General features: G+C 46.1%; 1 protein-coding gene across 1 annotated transcript in view; it reads left to right on the top strand.

Annotated features, from left to right (window-relative positions):
* The first annotated feature begins 7,047 nt into the window (after window positions 1-7,047).
* The window catches only part of ANKLE1 (ankyrin repeat and LEM domain containing 1), a 52,815-nt gene continuing 41,316 nt past the window's right edge, over window positions 7,048-18,546 (top strand). Inside the window, exons 1-2 of the mRNA XM_040327049.1 lie at window positions 7,048-7,247; window positions 14,552-14,704. Of these exons, the coding sequence (XP_040182983.1) occupies window positions 7,195-7,247; window positions 14,552-14,704 (206 nt within the window). The 5' untranslated portion in view covers window positions 7,048-7,194. The remainder of the gene's footprint in view (window positions 7,248-14,551; window positions 14,705-18,546) is intronic.

Raw genomic sequence — 18,546 nt, 5'->3', positions numbered from 1 at the left:
GTGGCTCAAAGGGTCTTTTAGTCAGACCTCTCAAAACAACTGATAAATCCCATTTGGGAAAAAATTTAAATGGTACAGGCCTAGCCCTGGCTAAAGCTTTAAAAAACCTAATAATATAGGGATCCAGAGATAACCTTCTCTCTAGAAAAACCGAAAGTTCAGCAACCTGAGATTTCAGGGTGCTGGCTGCCAGACCCTTGTCCATCCTGTCCTGTAAAAATTCCAGGAGAGAAAAATTACTTAAAGGAGGACAATCCTTGGACTCACACCAAAAATTAAAAAGTTTCCAGGTCTTAAAATAGCCCTGTTAACTTCTTTCCTGCTACTAAGCAAAGTATTAACTAAACGTTTGGATAATCCCTTACTCTTTAGGATTTGTTCCTCAGTAGCCAAACCGCAAGCTTTAGATGACTTGCGTCGGGATGTAGAAGGGGACCCTGGAACAGTAAGTCCCTCCTAAATGGAAGTAGCCAGTGACCTTCTATTGCTAGGTCCAACAGGCCTGAAAACCAGGGCCTCTTGGGCCAATAAGGGGCTACTAAAATTAGAACGGGATCAATTGTACCGGGGGAAAAGCGTAGCACAAGCAGAAGGACCAACGCTGAGCTAACGCATCCAGTCCCTCTGCTTGGTCCAGCCTGTTGAGGGAGAAAAAACGTGGGACCTTTGTGTTGGCTTGGGATGCGAACAGGTCTATTTGGGGAGTTCCCCACCTGTCAACTATTTCCTGAAAAACCTCTTGGTTTAGGCTCCATTCGGACTCCAGAACCCTCTGTCTGCTTAAAAAATCCGCCAGATGGTTCAGGTTGCCCTTCAGGTGTACCGCAGACAAGGATGCCACGTTTACTTCTGTCCAATACAGAATTTGCAAGGCCAGATTCAGGAGACACCTGCTTCTCGTGCCACCCTGCCTTGAGATATATGCCACTGCCGTGGCATTGTCCGATAGGACTTGGACATGTTGACTTTGGAGAATTTGACTGAAGGCCCCTAGCCCCAGAAAAATGGCTCTCAACTCCCTCCAATTGGAGGATCTCCTGGAATCCTCCCTTGACCAGGATCCCTGGGCCATCTGGCCCTCGAGATGGGCGCCCCACCCCCAGGAACTTGCATTCGTTGTTAGGATCTTTGTCGTGGGGAAGGTCCATAACAGACCCAGACTCAGATTTGCCCTCCACCACCATAGTTTTCTTTTTACCTGAGGTGGGATCAAAAACTGTTTTTCCAGCGATTCCCCGAAAGACCAGTTTCGAAGGATCACCAGCTGGAGATCTCTTGCATGGAGACGGGCCCACTGAACTGCTGGGATAGAGGCTGTGAGGAGACCCAGAGTGGACATAGCTGTCCGGACAGTTACTGGGAGATTTGTCTGTACTGCCTTTACTGCTGCTTGTACTTTGACTATGTTTTCCTCCGGAAGGAAAATCTTTTCCTGAACCGAGTCTATGGAATACCCCAGAAAGACTATCACTTGAGAGGGAACCAGGTTCGATTTTTCCTTGTTTAAAATCCAACCTAATTCCTCCAAATGGGTCTGAGTCCTCCTCAGGTCTCTGAGCAACCGATCCTCTGATTTGGCAAACAGCAGGAGGTTGTCCAGGTATGGGATCACAGATACTCCCTCCAACCTGAGTGGTGCTAATGCTTCTGCCACTACCTTCGTGAAGACCCAGGGGGAGGAGGAGAGCCCGAAAGGGAGGGCTCTGAACTGAAAGTGTTTCACCTCCTTCCCCGTCCTGATCGCCAAGCGTAGGAAGCGTTGTGATGAGGCTCTTATTGGGACATGCAGGTATGCATCTCTCAGATCTATAGAAGCAAGAAAACATCCTGTTGGGAGAAGCTTCCTTACTGAATAGATGGAGTCCATCCTGAATTTTTTGTAACGGATTGACTTGTTTAGGATTTTTAAGTTCAGAATCAATCTGAACTTTCCTGACGGCTTCTTCACTATGAACACGTGGGAATAACACCCCAGACCCTCCTCCTGCTGGGGTACAGGAGTGATAACCCTTTGTTGAAGAAATTCTTCTATTAGTGTCATCATTGCCCGAGATTTCTCCTGATCTCTGGGCAACTGAGTCACGTAAAAACGGGACGATGGATTCTCCGAAAATTCCAGTGCGTAGCCTTCTGCGATCACCTTGAGAACGAACGCACTGGAAGTCGCCACTTCCCACTGTGGAAGAAACGACTGAAGACGCCCTCCCACAGCTGGGAGACCGTCATTGGGGTTTTGTGGGCTGACTGGGGGGATGAAACAACACCCCTCTGGGGCCGCCAGGACTTTCCACCTCTTTGTGCCTCCTTTGAATTTTGGGACTGGAAAAAAGAACGAAAATTCTTCTTGGTTTGTGGCACTACTTTCTTTAAAGGAAAAGCTTTCTTCCTGTCTGCTGTTCTGTCTAGAACTGCCTCTAGACCAGAACCAAACACTAGGTCCCCCTCAAAAGGCAGACCACACAGCTTCACCTTTGAAGCTGCGTCACCTGACCAGGTTTTAACCCATAAGGCTCTCCTAGCCAAGTTAATTAAGGCCGAGGACCTAGCCGACATCCTTATCGACTCGGCTGAGGCATCCGCCATGTACCCTACAGCGTTCACCAAGACTGGAAGGGACTCTAGAAGTTCTCTGCGAGGGGTACCTGCCTCAATATGGCTTTTTAACTTATCCAGCCAATGTTCCAGGTTCCTGGCTACTACTGTAGACGCCATAGCAGGCTTGAGGTTGGCTAGTGTGGAATCCCACACCTTCTTCAAAAGAGCATCAGCTCTTTTGTCCATGTTATCTTTTAAGGCACCCATGTCCTCAAAAGCCAAATCTGTATTACGTGACACTCTTGGGTTTCTTATTCCAGACCTGCGCTTCATCTTCATCAAAAGGGAACCTTCTTTTTAAAGATTTAGAGAAGAAGGGGGCCCTCTCTGGGTCCTTCCATTCCCTTTTGACAGCATCCGACAACACTTTGTGCACCGGAAAGGTTTTGTGTTTAACCTCATTTAACCCCTGGTACATCTTGTCGTGTAACGACAACTGGGCCTTATCTTCCTTAATATTAAGGGTAGCATGTATGTTTTTTAGGAGGTCATCTACCTCCTCCAAAGACAACTAGTAGCGTGATGAAGATTTATCTCTGTCATCGTCCTCCTCTGCCTCAGACCCTGAAACCACACTTTTAGGTTCCTCATCCTCAGACTCACTAACTGCCCCCCCCTGGGAACTAGTGGAAGCTCTAGGAGTTGAATGTGAAACCGGACGTTTTTCTAGGAAGGAACGGAACGTTTGAAAAATATCCTCCAATTCCTTCCTGAAGGAGGAAAGCATCTCCTTTGGTTGTTCAGAGCATGCACTAGCGGAGGCTTCCTCTCTAACCAAATCTGCAATGCAGGTTTTGCATAATGGCTTATGCCATGATCCCTTAAGGGAAGTTTTGCAAACAGCACACTTTTTCTTAGGTGGCGGCAATGCATCTTTAAGTTTTTCTTTACACTTCTGAAAAACACAAAAAACAACAACACTATGCTTAGCTTTTGTGTATCAGATAACAGCAAAATAATATGCCACCAACAGTCAGTGAACAAAAACAACCAATCCCCATCACCGCTGTGAAAAAAAAATAAAGCATTTCTCCCAAAGACATTACTAGGGATAGTGCTGCAGGCTCTCCTCCCCCTTAAGGGGCAACAGGAGGGACACAAATCCCAGGAATATGGAAACCGCTGTCTCCTACCTGGGCCAGGCTGGTGCTTGTGGCTCCTGCTCCTGCCACCTCCGCTGCTTCTTCTGGCTCCATAGTCCCCCAGGGTGTAGCAGCTGTCCGTTTGTCTTTTTTAAACTTTCCCGGTCCACTCGTCGCCACGAGGACCGGAAACGCACCGCCAAGGCCGCCTCCCCCTCTGCGCTCCAGCGGCTGGAACCGGAAGCCGCCGCGCGCCGCCGGAAGTTCCGCCCCCCCGAAGTGACGTCGCCCGCCACTCGAAACGGACCAGCACGAACCCGGAAGAGGCACCCGACCTACTTCCATTAGCCCACGCTGTCTGCCTATGGGAGCAGAAAAACTTCCAGCAGCCTCTGCCCTCGCCGGACTCGAGAGGGGAAAAGCACCGAGACATCCCCCACCCGCAGGGCAGGACTTAGGGTGGTGGGGCTTGAGTGTTGAAGGGGCCCCCTGGAGCCAAGAATTGGGGGGGGGGGTCGAAGTTGCTGAGCGGGGGGGGGGTTTTGCAGTTGTTGAGCGGGGGGGGGGGGTGCCTCTCACCTGTGCCAACAGCCGGGGCCACATACTGTCATTAGCCCGACTCTCGGCTTTCTTCCCTTCAGCAACCACAGTCCTCCACACACCGCTCCAGTTCCTCCTGCTTCCGTGCTGCCTCCTCTTGCAGTGCAGGAAAATTAACCCTTTTGCGGGACTGCGGGAAGAAGCTGTCTGTGTGGGAAAGTTCCGCAGAATCTGTGCGTGTTGGGAGGTATGCGCAGGGCCGCCATCAGGAATTTTGGGGCCCCTTACACAGCTTAAGGCATGGGCCCCCTGGAGCAGAGAACCGGGGCGGGGGGTGCTGCCGTCTGAAATTGAGAAGCGGGGGGGGGGCCTTTACAAAAAAAAGAAGAAATAAAGAAAAAAGCCATCCGGGGCCCTGGGGACCTCTGGGCCCTTCCTTTAATAAAAAGAAAAAATAAACCTCTGGGCCCTTTAATAAAAAAATTAAAAAAATAAACATTTATAAAAAATACATAAAAAAAGGGAGGTGGCCTCTGGGCCTTTTAATAAAAAAATATAAACAAAAATAAAAAAATAAACATTTATAAAAAAAAAAAAAAGGGGGGGGTTGCCATCTGGGGGCCCTGGAGACCCCTGGGCCCTTTAATAATAATAATAATAATATATATATATATATATATATATAAACATTTTTTTAATAAAAAATACATAAAAAAAGGGAGGTGGCCTCTGGGCCTTTTAATAAAAAATATAAACAAAAATAAAAAAATAAACATTTATAAAAAAATAAAAAAAAGGGGGGGTTGCCATCCGGGGGCCCTGGAGACCCCTGGGCCCTTTAATAATAATAATAATAATAATAATAATAATAATATATATATATATATATATATATATAAACATTTTTTTTTATAAAAAATAAATAAAAAAAATGGGGGGGTTGCCGTCTGGGGGCCCTGGAGACCCCTGGGCCCTTTAATAATAATAATATATATATATATATATATATATATATATAAAAACATTTTTTTTAATAAAAAATAAATAAAAAAAAGGGGGGGTTGCCGTCCGGGGGCCCTGGAGACCCCTGGGCCCTTTAATAATAATATATATATATATATATATATATATATATATATATATATATATATATATATATATATATATATATATATAAAAACATTTTTTTTAATAAAAAATAAATAAAAAAAAGGGGGGGTTGCCGTCCGGGGCCCTGGGGACCTCCGGACCCCTAAAAAAAAAATATATATATATATATATATATATTTTTTTTTAAGGGGGCCCCCTATTGGGCGGGGCCCATGGGCTTGAGCCCAGTCAAGCCCAATGGTAAGTCCGGCCCTGCCCACCCGTCAGAGGGGATGCAGGGTCTGCCTGAGAACAACTAACCGACCGCAGGTATGCCTCAGCCACCTCCACCTGGAGAGAGTACAGCACACCCCTGGTTCCCTGCAGCGCTTCCACCATGGCCGGAGGAAACACAACAACTGAGGTCATGGTGGAAGGATCGGAATTTAAAGCAATGGCTGCAGTGTTTCCTGGGAAGTGGGTGGAGCTGCTCTCTCTCCAAGTGCTGTCCTGAAAGACGAGGTGAGAAAATATATATATATATATATTTTGGATATTTTTATGCATTGTGTATTCTCTATAGGTGATGAGGTGCTCTGATTTGAGGATCTGTACTCCACAATCCATATTTTTTTCCCAAGGTAGGGGGGTTGTTTGGGTGAAGGTTGAAGTCACGATACTGGAGATCTCGACTAGTTTCGCGATGGATATCGCTTCATCAGGAGACACCCTGCCCCTAGGTAGGAGACACAACCCCCAATCCCCAACCTATACGTATAACTTTATCTCCATTGGTGTTTTTTTACATTTAATGGATTTTTATTTATGTCAATGTACTTATGTTTGGTGTTTATATAGCAACTTGTAGATTGTCTCCTGATGAAGCGATATCCATCGCGAAACTAGTCGAGATCTCCCGTATCGTGACTTCAACCAAACAACCCCCCTACCTTGGGGATTGCACCTCCGGCGATTCATTTGATATCACGTTATGTGCATTGTTTTTAAACATTATCGATGTTTGTTGTTTTTTATCTCTGTGTCATTATATTAATAAATTGATGTATATTTTTTGACATTACTACTCTTCTTGAGTTTACCTGTCTACTGTGTACCGCAACAGTCCTTCCCGCCCACTCTATTTTGTTGGTGCTTCAGGCTCTTTGGGGTTCTCTGAGTCCTTCTGCTATTCCAGCAGTACACGGTGAGGCTCTCACGATAACAGGATTGTGAGAGCAAGCACAGAGAGCTAATCCATAGCAGTGTACACAGCAGCAGCCCGCCAATGCTAGAACCGTGCCTGTGATAGAACACACGCCTTCCTGTCACCACTTCTGTGTGCGATTTGCTATTGCGAAAAGACTGAGGAGGAGCTCAGCTGTGCCAGGGGCGGGGCTACGAGCGCAGTGTACGCCGAGAGGCGCCTACTCGTGGGGGCGGGCACATGGGTGTGTCTGGGCAGAGTAGGGCGGGGCTACGAGCGCAGTGTACACCGTGCTTCGCCTACTGATGGGGCGGGCACATGGGTGTGTCTGGGCAGAGTAGGGCGGGGCTACGAGCGCAGTGTACACCGTGCTTCGCCTACTGATGGGGCGGGCACATGGGTGTGTGTGTGTGTGGGCGGAGTAAGGCGGGGCTACGAGTGCAGTGTACGCCGTGATTCGCCTATTCTTGGGAACGGGCACATGGGTGTGTGTGTGGGCGGAGTAAGGTGGCTGGAGAGGGAAGTTTGAATGGCCGGTGACTTGTCCTCAATGTTCCCCTAACGGGGAAGTTCCTTCACTGACTGCGCAGGCGCAAACTTCTGTGTGTACTGTATACAATGGTGAATAATACCGTACGGTGATGGTAGAGCTCGCCGCTCAGTCCTGAGGTTTCCTCGCTGTGAATGGCGGCTCTGGCTCGGAAGCTGTGTGAAGCGGTGGAGAATGAAGACGCCAAGTAAGAGTCCACCCGGGGAGTACACAGTGACTTAGCGCTTCCTGACTTACTATAAGACCTGAACCGAGCGCTCTGTCATGTCCTGTCACCTCCTGTGCGCGTTTGTTATTGGAATGACATGTCCGGACATGTTTACAGCTCCCTTCGTGTGTGTCTATGGAAGTGAAACCAAAATAGGAAGGGGAACGTATCCAAACTAGAGGTAACCAATCAGCTTCAGTCTTTCATCGTGAAAGCGTCACTGAGCAAGCTGAAGATAGAAGCTGATTGGCTACGTTGCACAGCTGCCCCATTTTCAGTAAATTCTCTTTTTATTGTTACTTTGTAGTTGTTTTCTATAGCTGGTGTGTGAAGTTTTACTGTATTGAGCGGTCATGGCTGGTAAAGTACATCTGACAGCACATTTTGATTAAAGCCTCATGCATATGGGGGCATTGAAAACACTGCTGGAGTCTTCTTGGCGTTTTTTCCTGCCCCTAGACATCCCTTAATATTATTATCCTATGTATCCATGCAGAAAAAAACACTGCCAGTATGTCCAAGGACAGCATTGGCAAAGAAGACGCCCAGCGCTCCTAAATGCGTTTAAGCACTTGGGCATTCATTCATTTCAATGGCTAGAATAAATTAATATTTTGCCCAATTAAATTAACCACTTAAAGCAGTTGTATACCGCTGGACATTTTTTGCGGCGATCAGCGTTTTTTTTTTTTTTTTCGTGACTGCGGCATTGTGGCGGACACATCGGCCAACTTTGACACATTTTTGGGACCATTGTCATTTTCACAGCAAAAAGTGCTATAAAAATGCATTGTTTACTGTGAAAATGACAATTGCAGTTTAGGAGTTAACCACTAGGGGGCGCTGTAGGGGTTATGTGTGACCTCATATGTGTTTCTTACTGTAGGGGGGTGGGGCTGGACGTGTGACGTCACTGATTGCCTTTCCCTATATTAGGGAACAGACGATCAGTGACATTGCCACTGTGAAGAACGGGGAAGGTGTGTTTACACCTCTCCCCGTTCTTCAGCTCCTGTGACCGATCGCAGGACACCGGCTGCGACCGGGTCCCGCGGCCGCAGAGCTTTGGACCGGGTCATGGGTGCGCGCCCCACGGCTGGGCACTTAAAGGGGATGTACGGGTACGTGCCTGTGCCCAGCCGTGTCATTCTGCTGACGTAAATGTGCAGGAGGCGGTCCTTAAGTGGTTAAGTGGCCCTTTCTCTTTAAAAGGTTGGGCACCCCTGACCTAGAGTTTTTATTATAAGACCCTATAACTTCTACGGATGTGGCATGCAATTAATAAACTTTAGTGGAAGTTATGGAAATGGCTGTTGGGTACATAGATGGTGGCCTGAATACTGGATGTACCTCAGGCTCACACACTGCAAATGCTTGCAGATGACGGAGTACAGTCAATGTGCACCTTAAAGGGGTTGTAAAGATAAATGTTTTTTTTAGGGATGCACCGATTATCGGTGGCCGATACATATCGGCCGAAAATAGCGTTTCTGGGTCCCTGCCGAAATAAACTTAAAATGCCGATAATAAAGCTGGGTGAATGGGTGATACCATTTTTTACTAGGAGGGGGGGAGGCAATGTTCATATCAATATATGTAGACCCACATGCTGGCCGCCAGACGTGCACAGCGGGCAGCGGCAGTGGCACTGTATTAACTGTGTGCCGACTGCTGCTCGCGCTCCACCTTGTCCTCCTAGCAAGACCTATCACCTGTTGTTTGGACTCCCCCTATGGGGGAGTCTCTTGGTTTAGTCCAGCGGCGCGAGCCGCGTGACGTCACGGCCGGAGGCGAGGGAGGACTCGGAGCATCACCAGCCTGAGACTGAGTCACATCACACTGCCTGCCTAGGAGGAACCGCCACTTAAAAAGTAAGCAGTACTAACTTAAGTTGTGTACAAAACCTGTTAGGACTAGGAGCAATCTGTTAAATGGCTAGTTCGTCCCATGTTTTGGGGGAGGGGGGGACGGAGGCACAGGCACATGGTTAACTAACTGAGGTGAGCGACTATGTAAAAAAAAAAATCTGCCATTTTTTCACAGTGAGGCTGCAATTGATATTTGTTTTGGTAGTCAGATAAGGCAAGCATTGCTCAATAACACACAAACTTTTTTAAAAAAAAAAACGATTGTGTGTTATTGAGCCATGCTTGCCTTATCTGACTACCAAAAAAAACATTAATTGCAGCCTCACTGTGCCAACACATGCCGCCACTGTGCCCATCACATGCCGCCACTGTGCCAACACACGCCGCCACTGTGCCCATCAAACGCAGCCACTGTGCCATCAAACGCAGCCACTGTTCCCATCAAATGCAGCCACTGTGCCATCAAACGCAGCCACTGTGCCATCAAACGCAGCCACTGTGCCCATCACATGCAGCCACTGTGCCCATCACATGCAGCCACTGTGCCATCACATGCAGCCACTGTGCCATCACATGCAGCCACTGTGCCATCACATGCAGCCACTGTGCCATCACATGCAGCCACTGTGCCAACACACGTCGCCACTGTGCCCATCAAACGCAGCCACTGTAACCATCAATTATTTTTGCCACTGCCAGTTTGCCCAATCAATTGCCGCCACTGTGCTCATTAAACGCAGCCACTGTGCCATCACATGCAGCCACTGTGCCAACACACGTCGCCACTGTGCCCATCAAACGCAGCCACTGTAACCATCAATTATTATTGCCACATCGATTGCCGCCAAAAAATTGTAATAGGGGGAAAACAAAGAAAATTCATTTTCGGTTTCGGTTTCGGTTTCGGACTGAATTTTTTTTTTATTTCGGTTTTGTTTCGGTTCTGAAATTTCCATTTCGGTGCATCCCTAGTTTTTTTTCACCTTAAAGGAGTGGTTCCCCCGAATTTCTTTTTTTTTAAAAAAAAAACTTTCTCCCGCTTGCATAGTGTACAAAAATGTACTCACCCGTCCCATTAACCTAAGCGCCGTCATTCATGAATCATAAAAAATTGAATTTTATAAAATGGAGCGATGGACGTTTCCATCTTAGCTCCTGGCAGTCTGAAGCCCTGGCTGTCTGACGTACGTGTCTTCCGGGTTGCGGCGAATGCTGTACTCCCAGCATTCACCGCTCTATCCCGCGCATGCGCAGTGTTGACGGCGGGCGCGCCGTCAACACTGCACAGTTACTAGGACAACGGCGCAGCGTGCTGAAAAGGACTCGCCCCCTTCAAACTAAACAGAACATACTGCAGAGATTTCTCATGACGCTGGGTGACGCTGCTTTCCCAGGAAGCATAGCGGCTATCCTGGAAGAAAATAGACACGCCCACCGCCACTGAGACAGACCCGGAAGTTCAGGCTTCTCAGAGCCGAAAGAAAGGTAATGAAACCTTTAAAAAAATTGTCGATGGCGAACTGTTTTTAGAAGAAATGTGCCCATGTGTTTAAGGTTAGGTTGCTAGATAGGTGGAACCACCCCTTTAATGCATTCTATGCATTAAAGCGGGGGTTCACCCGCACATAACACATTTTCCCCTTAGATGGATGCTCGTTTTGTCTAGGGGAATCGGCTAGTTGTTTTAAAATATGATCCGTACTTACCGTTTACGAGATGCATCTTCTCCGCCGCTTCCGGGTATGGGCTGCGGGACTGGGCGTTCCTATTTTGATTGACAGTCTTCCGAGAGGCTTCCGACGGTCGCATCCATCGCGTCACGATTTTCCGAAAGAAGCCGAACGTCGGTGCGCAGGCGCAGTATAGAGCCGCACCGATGTTCGGCTTCTTTCGGCTACGAGTGACGCGATGGATGCGACCGTCGTAAGCCTCTCGGAAGACTGTCAATCAAGAAGGAACGCCCATTCCCGCAGCCCATACCCGGAAGCGACGGAAGAAGATGCATCTCGTAAACGGTAAGTACAGCTCATATTTTAAAACAACTAGCCGATTCCCCTAGACAAAACGAGCAGGAATCTAAGGGGAAAAGATAAAAAAAAACAACATTGGGTGAACTCCCGCTTTAAGGTGTAAAAACATCTGAGTATTAGCGTCCCGCTCCGTGAACGAGCAGGCTTCACGGCTGTCTTCCCGGCTCATTCATTGGTTGATTGAAAGCCATTGGCTTGCGCTGCTGTCAATCACATCCAATGATGCGGTGCATCGGGGCGGGGCTGAGTGATACAGTGAGCAGCTATGGCCGCCGGCTGTATCATGGGAGCGCGCCCGCAAGCACTCAACACCATGCGAGCTTTCTCGCATTAAGGTGTTGAGTCCTTGCTGGGGGGAGCCGAGACAGCTGCCGAGGGACCCCAGAAGACCAGGTTCGGGGCCACTCTGTGCAAAACCAGCTGCACAGTAGAGGTAAGTATAACATGTTTGTTATTTAAAAAAAAAAAAAAAAAATCTTTAGTGATCCTTTAATTATGTATGAAAGCTGGTTGTTGATGTTTGAGAAGGATTGCACGTTGTTACTTTAAAAATTGAGACAACCACAATACCCCATTTTAGGGCCGAAACAACTAATCGATTATGAAATTAATCGATTACAATTTTCATAATTGTTTAATCGGCCAGTAACATAATGGGGTTAAAACAACTAAAATTAGCCCTTTATAGTACAAAAAAGCAAATCGCTACTGTAAATATTACTTTCACTGTCCCACAGTAAAAAAATGAACCCCTTACAGTAGCGATTATTTGCTCTTTTTGTACTTTATTTTTGTTTTTTTTACCCCATTATGTTACTAAACATCTCAGGCCGGGGTCACACCTCTGTGTTTTTTTGGCGCTTTTTGCAGAAACGGGGTGCAACGGATCAAAAAACTCACGGTTCGGATCGGATAATTTTTCGGATCGGCATAAAAAAAAAAAAATCTCCCCCACTGTAATATCCACATCTCCTCCCCCCCCCCCCCCCACCAACTATAGTACCCCCTCAGTGCAGACACCCTTCCCCTCCTCTTAGTACAGAGACCCCCCCCCCATCTCTCCGGAGCTAGGCCGAAGCCGCGGCCTTTCCTAATATTCCGGCGGCAGCTCCGGAGCTAGGCCGAAGCCGCGGCCTTTCCTAGCATTATGGTCGCGGCTTCCGGAGGTAGGCCGAAGCCGCGGCCATAACATTAGGAAAGGCTGTGGCTTCGGCCTAGCTCCGGAGCCGCCGCCGTAACATTAGGAAAGGCCGCGGCTTCGGCCTAACTCCGGAGCCGTGGCAATCCGCGGATCACAGTGTGTTCCGATCCGAAGGGGGTGACCCGTTCGGATCACGGATCAACTGTGATCCGTTGCACCCCTAACACTACAGTTCATTTACATGTTTTCCTATGGGACACGTTCACATCCATGATTTGTTTTCAGCTGCTGCGTATTTGGAAAGGGTCGGGGACTTTTTAACGCAAAACGGTGCTATTTTGTTTTTTTGGTTCAATATACTTCAATGGAGAAGCTGCAGAAAAGCATGTGATGTGTTTTTGCGGAAATTTGTGTTTTGTAATCTGCCCAACAACAAATTGTTTTTTAAGGCTATTATCCGATTAATCAAAACAATAATCGGCCAACTAATCGATTATGAACATAATCGTTGGTTGCAGCCCTACCCCATTTAAAACAAGACCAGGAACCATCTCGTTTTATAGAACTTGTGTCAATTTTACCTAGAAAGTGTTTGTTTCACAGTGTTCATGGGGTTAATATACCTGAGTGTGTGAATGTTTCAACTATGGGGTTGATTTACTAAACCTGGAGAGTTAAAGCGGAGGTCCGGCGGTAAAATAAAAAAGTCAGCAGCTACAAACACTGTAGCTGCCAACTTTTACTAAGCACACTTACCTGTCCAGGTTGCCCGCGATGTTGGCAGCCCGAGGCTGATCCGTCCCTTGGACCGTGTCCCACCGCCGCCATCCTCACTAAGGGCCCGTCTCCTACTGCGCGAGTTGCGTGGCACTCTGTAAATGGGCGATTGACTTCTGGGAGACACAGTTCAGAGAAGTCAGCGCACCCCTTTACCCAGAAGACAACGCAAGGAGGATGAGACCGAGGAGCACTGCGTACAAGGAAGGGGCAGATTAGGAAGATCTGCCTAGTAACCGCTATATATATATTTTTTTTTTTTTTTTTTTTTTAAGAGTGGACCTCCTCTTTTTAAAATTTTTGGTGCAGCTGAGCCAATCATCTTCTAACTCTAACTTCAGCTTGTTCAATAAAGCTTTGACAAAAAGGCCACACTCACATTGGGCCAATCTGGCATGCCAAATCGGTGTTTATTGCCGGAAATGGCACCATCCAAATCGTTGCGGCGCCGCACTGATTCCCAAAAGTAGTTCCTGTACTACTTTTGGCGCCTTCGAAAGCGATTTAAATAGCCATCTGCTCATGAACCCGCACAGATGTCTGTAAAATCGCCCCCGACGTCGGACTGCATTGCCAGTTTAAAAATCATGCACGTTCAGCTGATTTCTAACCCGCAGCAAAGTGAACTCAGTTTGAGCCTAGGTTCACACTGCTGCGAATTCAAAATCGCGGTAAAATGTGCGATTTTACAGCGATTTCGGCCGCAATTTAATGTAAATCGCGGCCCGAAATCGCAAAAAGTAGTACAGGAACTACTTTTTGAAATCGCAGATGCGGCGTCGCACTGATTAGGACATTGCCATTGCCGACAATTGCCGCCGATTTGAGATGCGATTTGACATGTCAAATCGCATCTCAAATCGTTCCAAATCGTACCCAGTGTGAACCAGGGCTTAAGCCTGCTAGCTGATTGGTTTCTCTGCAGAGCTTCACCAGATTTTGCACTAAAATTTTAATAAATCAACCCTTATTTTATGGACTTCACTGACTGCATGCTTGTTCCAGTCAGTGTCCAAATACAGAGCGACGCCTGGAACAGGGTGATGTCTCTGGAGCTGGCAATTTTTAAAAGAAATCAGAAATTACAGATCCTTATCTTTATTTATTTTTATGTCTTTTTAAACAAAGTGCTTATTGCATCATTTAGGCTGGACATGCGCCTATGCTTTTTGATACCCTTTTTTCCATTTAAAATAAAAAAAATGACAGAACAGTTTTTACAGTGGGCATTGATGTTTTGACCTTCCACACTGAACATTGACATTTTAATGTGTTTTCAATTTAAAGCACAGTAGGGAATTGCAGGGATATGAAGACTGCCTTAGAGGGATCTCCATATTTGAAAAGCAAATGTCTTCCCTTCTTCCTTCTTTCTTTTCTTTTTTTTTCTTTTACTCGTTTTTTGGGTGTATTGCATTCTTTTGATGGAATATATTCTCATTTAGTGTTTTTTTTATATAACCCTAGGGAAGTTGAAAATCTTCTCAACTGTGGTGCTGATCCAAACTTCGTCCTACCAGATGGAATTGCAGCCATTCACCTAGCTTCAGGGAAAGAAAGTGAGAGCGCCCTCAGATGTCTGACAATGATTTTGCAGAAGGGTGGAGATCCCAATGTCAGGTATGAAATACTTTTCATTATCTCGCAACTTGCCACAGTGTATCGTCTCTTTCTGACAGTAGTCTTTTGGAATTTCACACCAAGCCTACTAATTGTAAACTCAGATTTTTATTTTATTTTTCATTACCAGCTATGGACCCTTAACCGCCTAAAGTGGTTCTTCACTCAAAAAATAGAAGTTAAACACTTGCCTGTCATAGGATCCCACCCCATCTTCACCTGGGCTAGTTATTTTCCAGTCCTCGGGTGCCTGGCACCAGTATGCTTAGCGTGGATAGCTGGCTGTGACTCTTTGCTGCTTCACGACTAGGTGGCACTGTGCACGTGTGAGCCACACTACGCTATGTGAATGGTCCGCAGCCTGCTGGGACCTGTAACATGTCCCTGAAGACTTTCGGTGTATTCTTCTAGGTGCTCCAACTGGAAGTAGGAATGGGTACCTCCCCCAAAAAAAGTTCCATAAGAAGGGGAGGTATAAAGCAGAACTTCCCCTTTAGGGTGAAATTCTGCTTTACGTATGCCATACATCTAAGTCACAGGTGTCAAACACAAGGCCCGTGGGCCAAATCCGGCCCTCCAGGCCATTTCATGTGGCCCTCGCACCTCTCCTGCAGCTGCAGGAGAGCTCCAGTCCTCCTCTGGTCCTACTCCTGCTTTCAAGCAATGCATCCAGCTTCTTCCCAGCAGCAGCATAAGGAAAAGGGGGTGCACTGAGATGTAAGGGAGAGTGGGAAACTCAACTTCTGATGGTGGGGTGGCTCTTGTCGTCTAATATATGGGGAGGGGATGCGCTGGACATCTAATCTTACAGATGCAACCGACCCTTTTGAGGACAATCATTTGGCTCATGCGGCCCACAATGAAATTGAGTTTGACACCCCTGATCTAAGTGGTAGACACTTTCGTTAATAAGGTGTGCAATGCACACAAATCACTAGTGCAATCTAAAATAAACAAGTGAAAGGTGCAGAGTCCATATGAATGGATGTATCACAGAGAAAATCAAGATGACAGAAAGTTCTCCGAATGTGTGAAAGGTATCCAGATAATATCCAGTGAATCTGTATAGCAGATGAAAGTATCCTCCACCGTTAAATCCTAGCTGCTTACCAAAATGATAAGTTAATCAAGCATGTAACCAAGCATGTAACCATAACAGCCAGATCCAGGATTCCAGGATATATTTTCACCTTATCTCAGTTTCACATATCAGACCATTCCTTCTCCATAGTGTGACCCAAAAGAGAAAAGGCTGACATAGCGTGATACCGTAATAACATTTTTTTAATGATAAAAGTAATGCACTTACAGTTATGCAGTTAAAACAGTGCGTGTATAATAATAGCCGGCCGGCTCTACTGTCCGCTCGTCCTTCCGGGTAGACAGCGCGGTACGATTCGTGGTGACGTCAGCACGCCGCTCCTCCCTACGCCATTTTGTCACAACAATTACTTCTTCCAGGGGCACAAGCGGTGTGCTGACTCGCCACTCTTTAAAAGCAATAACAACATCCGGGACCGCCCAGCTCTGAATCCTGGAGATCGCGGGCGCAAGCCGCCATATTTGAGTTGGGATCCCTGCCACTAATGAACAGTAATGCAGGCAAAGACTCAAAAGCGGAAAAATATAAAGTAAAACGTATAACTTAGTTAAATGGTTCATACGCTTTAGACAAATATATGTTAAAACAAAGGTTAAAAATAGGGTCATAAAATGAAAAAAGGGTTTGGTTAAATGTAAAAGAGATAATGAAAAACGTTTCACATACAACCGTACCCCAAAAAAGAAAAGGAATATAAATGTGAAACGTTTTTCATTATCTCTTTTACATTTAACCAAACCCTTTTTTCGTTTTATGACCCTATTTTTAACCTTTGTTTTAACATATATTTGTCTAAAGCGTATGAACCATTTAACTAAGTTATACGTTTTACTTTATATTTTTCCGCTTTTGAGTCTTTGCCTGCATTACTGTTCATTAGTGGCAGGGATCCCAACTCAAATATGGCGGCTTGCGCCCGCGATCTCCAAGGTTCAGAGCTGGGCGGTCCCGGATGTTGTTATTGCTTTTAAAGAGTGGCGAGTCAGCACGCTGCTTGTGCCCCTGGAAGAAGTCATTGTTGTGACGAAACGGCGTAGGGAGGAGCGGCGTGCTGACATCACCACGAATCGTACCGCGCTGTCTACCCGGAAGGACGAGCGGACAGTAGAGCCGGCCGGCTATTATTATACACGCACTGTTTTAACTGCATAACTGTAAGTGCATTACTTTTATCATTAAAAAAATGTTATTACGGTATCACGCTATGTCAGCCTTTTCTCTTTTGGGTCACACTATGGAGAAGGAATGGTCTGATATGTGAAACTGAGATAAGGTGAAAATATATCCTGGAATCCTGGATCTGGCTGTTATGGTTACATGCTTGGTTACATGCTTGATTAACTTATCATTTTGGTAAGCAGCTAGGATTTAACGGTGGAGGATACTTTCATCTGCTATACAGATTCACTGGATATTATCTGGATACCTTTCACACATTCGGAGAACTTTCTGTCATCTTGATTTTCTCTGTGATACATCCATTCATATGGACTCTGCACCTTTCACTTGTTTATTTTAGATTGCACTAGTGATTTGTGTGCATTGCGCACATTATAATGTGACTGTTGAATATTGATTTTTTCACATTGCAGCGCAGCTTCTACCAATTTTCATCTGTATTTTATGTTTATCTGACATTTTGAGCTGCAGCAGCCTTTTATTATTTTTTTGGTTTTACATATTTTTTATTTTTTATTTTTTATTTTCACTGTTTTTTTCATCCAATGTAAATGGTCTCACACTATTTATGATTGTTTAGACCTGCGCAGTATTTATTTTCACATATACTCCCGTTAATGAACATATTCCAGAGATTCTCTGTCTCTCTGTTGACCAATCATAGTGATCACACATGTAACTGCTTTAGTGTTTACATAGAAAGCTCCCTTATTGAAAGAGTCGGTACACCAAAAGATCAAGTCGTATTTATTGTCAACATAAAAAAAGTTAGTATGAACCTGCTATAATTATTTGTACAATAAAGCACAAAGAAATTGGCACCTAATGGAGCTAAGCTAGACAGTGAGGGCTAGATTCACGTAGAATGGTGTAACTTTGTGCGGGCGTAACGTATCCTATTTACGTTACGCCTCCGCAACTTTTACAGGCAAGTGCCATATTCTTAAAAGAAAGTTGCGGCAGCGTAGCGTAAATAGGCCGGCGTAAGCCCGCATAATTCAAATTGTGAAGAGGTGGGCGTGTGTTATGTAAATCAGGCTTATCCCGACGTGATTGACGTTTTTCCCGAACGGCGCATGCGCCGTTCGTGGAATTTCCCAGTGTGCATTGCTCCAAAGTACGCTGCAAGGACATCATTGGTTTTGACGTGAACGTTAATGACGTCCAGCCCCATTCACGGACGAATTATGCAAACGACGTAAAAAATTCAAAATTCGACACGGGAACGACGGCCATATTTAACATTAGTACGCCGCACTTACGCCACCATATAGCAGCGGTAACTTTACGCCGGGAAAAGCCTAACGTAAATGTACTGCGTCGGCCGGGCGTACGTTCGTGAATTTGCGTATCTAACTAATTTACATATTTAGACGCGTAAATCGGCGTACACGCCCCTAGCGGCCAGCGTAAATATGCAGTTACAATCCGACGGCGTAAGAGACTTACACCGGTCGGATCTAATGGAAATCTATGCGTAACGGATTCTATGAATCAGGCGCATAGATACGACCGGCCAGACTCAGAGATACGACGGCGTATCTGGAGATACGCCGTCGTA

This window comes from Rana temporaria, chromosome 1 (genome assembly GCF_905171775.1).
Source record: "Rana temporaria chromosome 1, aRanTem1.1, whole genome shotgun sequence".
Classification (NCBI taxonomy): domain Eukaryota; kingdom Metazoa; phylum Chordata; class Amphibia; order Anura; family Ranidae; genus Rana; species Rana temporaria.
This window is presented reverse-complemented; position numbering and strand designations above follow the sequence as displayed.